This window comes from Echinops telfairi, unplaced genomic scaffold (assembly GCF_000313985.2).
Source record: "Echinops telfairi isolate 266 unplaced genomic scaffold, ASM31398v2 ScPeMD7_1;HRSCAF=3_0, whole genome shotgun sequence".
In the NCBI taxonomy this organism is placed as follows: domain Eukaryota; kingdom Metazoa; phylum Chordata; class Mammalia; order Afrosoricida; family Tenrecidae; genus Echinops; species Echinops telfairi.
The window spans coordinates 29,747,975-29,758,457 of NW_022103896.1; the positions used below are offsets into that span (position 1 = coordinate 29,747,975).

A 10,483-nucleotide genomic window follows, 5' to 3' on the forward strand; every position below is an offset into this window, starting at 1 on the left:
CACTCCCCCCTCATTCACAATGACATGATTTTTTGTTCTGATGATGCCTGATACCTAACCTTACATTCTTGTCTTGCACCTATTTCTTGAACTTTGGATGAGGGTTACATGTTCCATGAGGAGAAATCAAGGTTTTGGTAAGGCTCTCCACCTATGTTAAAAATGATCTAATAATTTATAAATTATCAAGGGTTCATGAGGGAGGGGGTGGGATGGGAGGAGAAAAATGAGGAGCTGATACCAAGGGCTCAAGTAGAAAGCAAATATTTTGCAAATGAGGGCAATGAATGTACAAATATGCTTGACACAATGGATGTATGTATGGATTGTGAAAACAGTTGTATGAACCCCCAATAAAATGATTAAAATAAACCTCAACACAATTGAGAAAGGAATATTAAATAAGTGTACGCTAACCACAATAAATAATAAATAAATAAATAAAATGTAATGATGATGTATTCATCCTCAATAATAAAGTGCCAATATCCACCTTGAAGTACCCCCCCAAAAAAAATCTTCAAATGATTCTGAATTATTCCTTCTCCATTTGAAAATTAGGGTTATACTATATCTCGGTAGCTTATCTAAAGGCAGTTACAATTGAGGAATGTGTCAAGGAAACCAATTAGGACAGTGATGTTCTTAGATCAATGGTTTTCAAATTTCAGAGTGCATGGAATAACCTAGACGTTTGCTTAAAAAAGAGAGTGCCCAGTCTTAGCTCAGTGAATGCAGCATGGGTAGTCTTGGAGGGGGTGCCTATGCATCTTCTTTTTTATCATTACCCCACCTCCCTCGATTGTCAGTCATTCTAAGGCAGGTGGTCTGTGAATACACTTACGGAGAGATAGCCTTCGGTATTGTTTCCCTAACGTGTTCCTATGTGACACGTTCCTCAGTCACAGAGGATTTGTTAAGTTCTGCTTCATGAAACAAGCTAAACAAGATGGAAGGCGATGAAACTACACACTAAACTGAAGACTTCTTAAAGAACAATGTATATTTTTACAAACTAACAGGAAAATAATCATCCTGCTAATTTAAGAACTATTGATTTTTTTAACTCAAAATATTGATCTTTTTACGCTGTGAAATTTGAAATGAAAGGAGTCCAATAAATGCACATCCACATTGTTTTCCAATTTCTAAAACAGTTTGGAGATAAATATGCATATTTTAAGCTTCTTATTTTGCACAATCACTACTACATTTTTTACTAGAATCATCATCATCAAGGAAAAACACAATAATGCAATTCAGTATATATTTTTTAAAGTGATCAATTAAAATTTGAATTAAAAAGTTAGCTCTTCGCTTTCTAGTCATCACCTTGGTAAATAAAAAGCAAAGGTAAAGTAAGCCAATCAATATTTATTAAATATTTATGATGCACTTGGAGCATGTCTCTGTATTTGAGAAGATCACGGTTCATTGTGAAAGACCATTAGCTGTACAGATATTTATGATGCTGTCCCATAGATGAAGAGGTGACCAGTGAACCAAGAACCACGTTAGCTTTGTTCCTCCTCTCTGGCACGCTATAGCAATTCAATATTTGCTGAATGAATAAATACATATAGGGTCAGGACTGTGAGAAGTCAGCAGAGACACTACAGAGGTGCTTGGATACCAGTGCCAACCTGAGTGTAATGTTCTTCTGAAACATAAGTGTGAGATGTTTTATCAGGGAATTTTAATTAAAGAGCAAATGTGAGCATTTCAAGACATTTTAATTATGAACCTACTTGATAGAGAGCAGCCACTTACCGAGATGAGTATAAGAAAGGGTATCATTGAGTATGAGAATTTTGTGGTCATGCAGGATTTTTATAATACTTCTGGTTTCTGTCTGCTGCAAGTCATAGCTTGTGGTTGTTATCACTATCTCTTCACCCTCCTTAGAAAAATTCAAGAACAGTTGTTTAAATGGGTATCTATCTCCCAGTTAAAAACAATTGCATAACTTTCTTCAATTTATATCTGAGCAGTCAGTTATGGTATTGACAAAAAGAATAAACTGTACTTTTAGGTCTCTAAAATGAAATGATTGATATTAATAATTAAACATTTTGAATTATAGTTACATTAAAAAATTTTAATTCTAGCATTTAAAATAATTATTGTAATTTATATATAAAGAACACATCAAAACAGATATATTCACATATGTATGAAAGATTTGTCAGGACACATTTTTAAAACTTTATAAAAATTGTCCCGTTTCCTTCACCTAATGAACTATCACTTGATATTTCTGGAAGGAAAGAAAAACAGAGATACGTTAAAGGCCAGGGCGAAGACCTAGGATCTAATCTTTGTAGATTAAGCTCCTTTCTGCCATCCATGTCTCGGTAAATGTCACCGTGAAAACGGGCTTTCTCTGGCCATCATATTAGTGTTATCTACCGCTCCCACCATGACAGCGCCCATCACACTGGCTGTTTGGTCTCTTTCATCGTACGCACAAACAGTCTGTGCAGACATATATTCATTTAGTCAGCCTCTCTGATCTGCAGGAGTCATTTAGAAAATATTAATTGGATAAGTGATAGGAATACTGGAATCCTTTAATTACCCTCCTAAAAATAATCATACTTGAGCTATCACAAATAAGTAAGAATGTATTCAAAATAGATTGCAATACAGTCCAATAAAGTCTCCTTTTTAACAATTTCCAACCAAATTAAGAGAGCAAACCCATACGTTTTAATGATTTGTTCAATTTAAGGCTTAGTTTTACGACTGGAAAACTCTCCAAAGAAACTGACTGTGGTCTGAGCAATTAGAAATTGAATTCGTCTGCTTCCTTGGTCCTTGAGTATTAAAGTGCATATTGGTAAAACATGTGGAATCCCAGACTTGCACATGTTTATGAGTGCAATATAGATGGAAATTGCCACTATTCATATTCTAAACAGGGACTATCACAAAGTAAAAACAGAGGTACCCAAGATTACAATAAAACATATTCTTATTTTTGTTTTGTAAGAATTTGCAATGAAAAAATTTCACCCTAAACTTCATAGTTGTCTTTCATGACTAGTATAAACATAATGAACTTCATATATGCTGACAGATATTGGAGACACAATTTTTTAAAAACCTGAAATCAGGGCAGTTGGTTGATAGTAACCTGATGGTAAAACACACATTTCTCAGTTGGGTGGTCCCTTGAGAAAAGAATTACCATCTTTTTAAGCAGACTGATTGCACATGTACTTTTGACCATACATCCTTTACCTGCCAATCCACACTCTCCAGCAGGGTCAGGACTCTGGAACCTGCCTCTGCAGTTTCTGAGAGTTTAGTTTTATATATTGAACGTGGGAATCCATGAAGATCCAGCTCACCAAATACCCCTGAAGAGAAAAACACACTTATTTATCCATCAAGCACTAAGGGGTTAGATCTGAGTATGAATCAGTTCGTTGATACATTTTAATTAGCAATTGAACATTTTGCAATGAATGCCATGAATTGGGGCTATCTGCCCAGGGACGGCATAAAGCCCGTTTCTAGGAATCTAGTCCACAGACGTCAAAGCCAGCGCCCGAGGACACACAAATGAGAATGTTTACCCCTGTTGTGTTCTGAAAGAGCAAAAACCAAAATAAATCCAAATGTCCATCAATGAGGAAATAATGGAATGAATTATAGCATAGTCATACAGTGGACGAGTATGTTATAAAATGAAGTTTTTTTCTATCCAATATTGATCTGAAAGATGAGAGAAGAATCATACTAATACATTTAGTTTGTCAATGATGTTCGAAACAACAATTGTGTCACAGCAATATGTATCATGAGTCTCAGCAGTAAGGAGTTGGAATTGTAATTGTGTATATTTTTTCCTGATACTACTCTGTATCATTTGAAATGTCTTTTGGTGAGGGAACACACATAAAAGCAAATATGTCTGTGTGTGTTTCCTCATTAACTGTGTCACAGTTTTAGATATGGCTCAGTGGAGCAAGTGCAGCCCGTTTATGTGTATATATCTTCTAAATAAAAACACAATAATATTAGTCAAAGGATAACTGATTGTGCAGTAACCAGATTGTCTACAAACTAAAAGTTCAGTAGTTTGAAGCCACCAGCTGGTCCTCAGGAAGAAGGGGTGGCAGGCAGGAAGAAGGGGTGGCAGGCGGGACCTATAGATGCACAGCCTTAGAAAAGGCTTCTGTCAGCGGTCCTTGTGGATCAGAATGGACAGCATTGCATTTAGTTTTAGTGTTCATACAAGCAGTTGCATAATAATTCAACTATTATTCAAATTTATGCACCAACCACAAAAGCTAGTGATGAAGAAGTTGAAGAATTCTACCAATGACTTCAGTTGGAAACTGGACAAACTTAGTCAAGTTACATTGTAATTTATTAGTGATTGGAATGTAAAAGTTGGAAACAGAGAGGAGGGAAGAGTGGTAGGAAAATATGGAGTTGGTGATATGAATGAAGCTGGAGATTGCATGATAGAATTTTGCAAGACCAATGACTTATTCATAGCAAGTACCTTTTTTCTGGACTTATCCAGGTGGAATACACAGAAACCAGCTTGACTACATCTGTGGGAAGAGATGATGGAGAAGCTCAATATCAGCAGCTAAAACCAGGTCGAAGCTGACTGTGGAACAGACCATAAGTCAGTTCAAGTTAAAGCTGAAGAAAATGAAAACAAGTCCATGATAGCCAAAATATGAACCTGAATTTCAAGAACATCTCAAGAACAGATTTGACACATTGAACACTAGTAACAGAAAGCCTGATAAACGGTGGAAGGACATCAAGGCCATCATTCATGAAGAGGGCAAAGGTCATCGTAAAGACAGGTAAGTAAGAAAAGATCAAAGTGGAGGTCAGAAGAGACTTTGAAACTTGCTCTTAATCGTCGAATAGCCAAAGCAAATACGAAAAGATGAAATCAAAGAACTGAATAGAAGCTTTCAAGAGGCAGCTAGAGAAGACAAAGGCAAATATTATAATGAAATGTGCAAAAACCTAGAGTTTGGAAACCAAAATGGAAGCACTCGGTCTATCTGAAACTGAAAGAACTCATGAAAAATTCAAGGCTTAAGTTGCAATATTAAAAGATTGTACGGGCAAAATATTGAATGATGCAGAAAGCATCAAAAGAAGATGGAAAGAATACAAAGAATCATTGTACCCAAAAGAACTGACCAACATCCCACCATTTAAGAGGCAGCATATGAGCAAGAACCAACGGTGCAGAAGGAAGAAGTTGAGGCTGCAGTGAATGTATTAATGAAAAACAAGGCTCCAGGAATTGTCAGAGTACCCATTGAAATATTTTAGGAAGCTGAAGGCACACTGAAAGCACTGACTCATTTAGGCCAGGAAATTTGGAAGACAGCGATTTGGCCAACTGACTGGAAGAGATCCCTATTTGTACCCATTCCAATGAAGCGTGACTCAACAGAATAATATCATTGATATTGCACACAAGTAACATATTGCTTAAGATTATCCAATGTACAAATTACAGCAGTACATTGACAGGAATCTGCAGAGCTTCAGGCCTGATTCAGGAGAATGTGGAACAAGGGACATCATTACGGATGTCAGATGGATCTTGACAGAAAGCAGAGAATACCAGAAAGTATTTACTTGAGTTTTATTGATGATACAAAGACCGTCGACTGTTGTAGACCATGATAATAAACAATGGATAACTTTGAGAAGAATGGGAATCCTAGAACACTTCCACTCATCCTGCCCCACCTTCTCCCTACCTCTTGATGTCGCTACTCCCAATTCTGTTCCTGAAGAGTTTATCTGACCTGGATTCTTTGTCTTGTGAGCTCTTACCTGTACACTTGTCCATGCTCCAGTCTAGCCAGAACTGAAAGGCAGAACTGGGGTCATGATAGTGGGGGTGAGGAAGCCTCAAAGAACCAGAGGAATATTGTGTTTCATTGGTGTTATACTGCACCCAGGTTTACTCATCCCTTCCCTATAACCCTTCTGTGAGGGGATATCCTATTGCCCAGAGATGGGTTTTGGGTCTCTGCTCCAACCCCCCTCATTCTCAACAGTATGTTTGGTTTTCTTTTCTGTTTGGGGTCTTGTGGTGCCCGTTACCTGATTCCATCAACATGATTGCACAGGCTGCTGTGCTTCTTCCATAAGGGCTTGTTGCTTCTCTGCTGTTTATTTAACTTCAACCTTTAAGACCCCAGATGCTGTATCTTTTGATAGCCGGAAACCATCAGCTTTCTTCACCACATTTACTTATATACCATTTTGTCTTCAGCAATCGTGTTGGGAGGGTGAGCATCACAGAATGGCGGGTTGTTAGAACAAAGTGTTCTTGCGTTGAGGGAGGGTTTCAGCAGAGGTTCAAAATCTGCCCACTTCCTCAATGTATTGCCAAATAAATATATGTACATATGCCAATACCTCTTTTTATGAATTAATATAGTCACATAAGGGTATGCCTATGTTTATACTTCTATCCATAGCTTTGTTTCCTAGAACTTTCCACTGTTTCCTTTTACCTTCCTCATGCCCTATCATCACGCCTGCCCATCTGCCTTTTACTAATTCTGCTCAACTAGATTGTTGTTGCTCCAACACCAAAGGGATCTCTATGTCCTCCTCGTCATTGCTTTTAATTCCCTAGTTGTTCCCTTGTCTATGGCATTGTTGGCCCTTTACTTTTCATAGATCTAGTAAGAAGAGTCATGACTATAGTGATGTAAAGGAGCCCTTAGGACCTAATGAGCTAGGCATTGGACTGCTAACTGCAAGGTCAGTCTTGGAACCCCAAAAGGGCAGTCTCACTCTGTCTTCAACAGTCATCATGAATCAGAATTGACTGTATGCCATTGAGTGAGTTGCAGCGATGTCATTGACAAATTCAAACTTAGGAACACTTGTGATTGGATAACTGATGATAACATCAACATACCCACATTATTATTTATGAATACTAAAAACAGAATCATAAGTAGAAACATTCTTTTTTTAGGGGAAAATCATTCAAATAGTAAAAATATTGTTACTTATACTGGGAAAAGATTATAGAAAAAATTAGAAAAACATAATCTATTAACAGAGAAATATGTTAATGGACTAGCTTTATAATGAATGTTTTGGTTTATGAGATACACCTCTATAATATTACTATCTAGTGTAATGTCACATGATTTACTTATTTAAAACTCGTGTTTTTCTTTAAGATTCCCTTAATGAAATTACTACCTGTTTAAGTTTCTGATACCATACCATCTTGAGCTGATAACCAGTACTTTACTTCTATAATTTAGATTCTCAAAATTGATACAACACTTTGGGAGAAGGGTGACACGTACCTAAGACCTTTGACCCTTGATTTGGTCCTTCTGGTAGAGGCCACTCTGGGGTCGAATGATCTCCTCTAAGGACAATCTGTAGCTCTCCTTTAAAAGGGTTATCTTCCCAGCCCCCAATCAGCCTGCCTCCCTGCAGGGACACAGAAAAGTGTTATTATGTAAAAATTGAGCGGGGGTGGGGGAGGAGAATTACCTTATAAAAGAGGAATTTCCTATAGCAAAACTGAGTGAATTTTGCTATGATATAGATATCACAGTGATATAACTTAACAAATTCATTTCGGGTGGTTACTGTTGTTGTTAGGATTAGGTTCTGATGCACCGTGACCCTATCCATACACAGCAGAATGAATCAAGGCCCTGTCCTGTGTCATACTGACAACCCTTCCTATGCCTGAGTCTATTGTTTCGGTCACTGTGTTATCTGTCTCCTAAGGGTCTTCCTCTTTTTCACTGTCCCTCCACTTCACCAAGCAGGATGACCTTCGCCAGGGACTGTTGACTAACGTTATGGGTCAGGAAATCTAAATGGCTTTTTTCCATGTCAACTGCAGTATCTACTCCGATCAGTGCTGCATCTAGAACTGAGACCTCATAAGATGGAAAGTAGTGTGGCTTACACAAGCCACTTTGCATTTTAACACACTACTTCCTACCTCAAAAAGCTCTTCACACTTGCATCTAAGCGACACCCTTTATGGTCCATCACTGGTACTAGCCATTATTTACATATTTGCTAATCTATGAAAAGGCACAACTTATAAGGCTTTACATATATCGTTTATCTTTTGCATTCAAACCAATGAATTGGTATTATTACTCTCAATTCATATATGAAAAAAACTGACGTTGAAAGAGGTCAAAGTGTACCGCGGGTTACCCATCTAATCATTGGTGACTTAAGATTTCAAAACCCATACATTCCAAGCCTAAATCAGTCTTGAAGATGTAAAGCCAGAATGCTCCTTTGAGAAAAGGATGGAGAGACGTCGTCTTGGGTACTTTGGACATGTTACCAGGAAAGACCAGTCCCTGGAGAAGAACACCATGCTTGGTCAAGGAGCAGGGCAGAGAAAAAGGGGAAGGCCTTTGACGAGATGGGATGACACAGTGGCTACCACACTGGGCTCAAATAGAAGGACAATTGTGAGGATGGTGCAGGGGTGGTTGCTATTTCATTCTGTTGTACACAGGGTTACTGTGGGGGAATCGACCCAATGACACCCAACAATAACAACAACATGTGTCTAACTGATGGACTATATGCTTTTAAAAGCATTAACGACCTCCTCTGGGCTTTATCATTATAACCAAAAAGAAACTACTAAATTCATTTAGTGGTGCTGTACTTAATAGACTTTATTATTTTTTTTTTAGGAGCCCTGGTCCCTCACAGGGCTGCTACCCACAAGGCTGCTCTGCAGGAGGAAGACCAGGCTTTCTACTCTGGTCGAGAGTGACCGTCTTAGAAAGCACAGGGCTAGTTCTACCCTGCAGGGTTGCTATGAGGCAGAATCAACTCGATGACTGTTAAGTTTGGTTTAGCAGGTTTTTGGTTAAGCTATCCTTTTTAATGAGCAAAAATAAGTGACTGACAGACCAATTAAATTGATTGAATGATCACATGTTGAAGACCATCTGAAGTTTATGAGCAAATGAGGTGAAAAATTGAAACATTAATTTGTCTGCTCCTACTTTTATAATTCCATCCATGTGATTCATTTAAAGCTTTGTTGTTATTCTTCCTTTAAGGCTTAAAATTCTTGATTTCTTTGAGCAAGGTGTTAGCTTAAGTTCAGCTAATCACAACACAAAGGATCCCTGGTGGTGTGGTGGGTTAGGTGTTGAGCGCCTAACTACAAGTTCAGCAGTTCAAACCCACCAGATACTCTGTGGAAGAGAGATGAGGCTTTCTACTCCCGTAAAGAGTTACAGTCTCAGAAACCCACAGGGCAGTTCTGCCCTGTCCTGTAGGGTCACTGTGAGTCAGCCTTGTCGCAGTGCAACTGAGTTTGGTTTTCTGGGGGCTTTAAGGAAAGTTAATGTACAATTTAATGGCGTGCATAAATTGAACTTAAATTTTTTAATGAGAGTTGTACATCATACCACTTAAATATACTTTATTGTTTGGTAAATTGCCTACATTTTGGGATTGAATCAATAAGGATATACAAGACGCTCACCCTCTCCCCCACTCTTACCTGCAGTGATATGTGGGTAGCATTTAAAACAATTTTTCTATAAGAAGACTCGGTAGTTCCCACATTATATTGATCTTCCAGTTCTAGAACCCCCAAAATAATGAGCCTTTCCATTGGGGGAATAGCTGTGTCTGCTACAATCCATGTTCCTATAAAACAATAATTTTATATAAGAAATTTAACATAATCCAGACACCATGTCAACAATCATTTCAATAAGCCTGGTTTTTGAAGTTTGTTACTCATCATACCACTCAATGACTGGTTCTGATGCTCTAAGATAGTCTACTGTTCTTTATTTTTATTTTTAAATCATTTTATTGGGGGCTCTTACAGCACTATCACAATCCATACATCCATCCATTGTGTCATGCACCTTTGTACATATGTTGCCATCATTATTTTCAAAACATTTTCTTTTTACTTGAGCCCTTGGTATCAGCTCAAATCCCCACCCCACCCCTTCTCCCTCATGCACCCTTAGTAATTTATAAATTATTATTTTTTTCATGTCTTTCACTGACCACTGTCTTCTTTCACCCACTTTTCTGCTGTCCGCCCCCCTGGGAGGGGTTATATGTCAGTTCCCCCTTTCTCCCTCCACCTTCACCTTCCCCTCCTGATATCGCTACTCTCATTATTGGTCCTGAGGGGCTTATCTGTTCTGGATTCTCTGTGTTGTGAGCTATTATCTGTGCCAGTGTACATGCTCTGGTCTAGCCAGATTTGTAAGGTAGAATTGGGATCATGACAGTGGGGGGGGAGGGAGGAAGCATTAAAGAACTAGAGGAAAGTTACATGTTTCGTCGGTGCTCTACTGTTCTTTATACTCAGGTTAAATCCACAAAACCCCAGAGGCTAGTTTTAGTACCAGCGATAAAATCATAGACCCCATCTCTTCAAGTTTCTCCATTCTCCCTGCTGTGCTGGATAAAGGCAGAAAGCCAA

At 38.3% G+C, this 10,483-nt stretch overlaps 1 protein-coding gene across 1 annotated transcript in view; it reads right to left on the bottom strand.

Annotated features, from left to right (window-relative positions):
- Positions 1 to 10,483, bottom strand: part of PKHD1L1 (PKHD1 like 1) — a 182,255-nt gene that overhangs the window by 50,728 nt on the left and 121,044 nt on the right. The window contains 4 exon segments of the mRNA XM_045287100.1: positions 1,771 to 1,900; positions 3,244 to 3,362; positions 7,335 to 7,464; positions 9,536 to 9,684. Of these exon segments, the coding sequence (XP_045143035.1) occupies positions 1,771 to 1,900; positions 3,244 to 3,362; positions 7,335 to 7,464; positions 9,536 to 9,684 (528 nt within the window).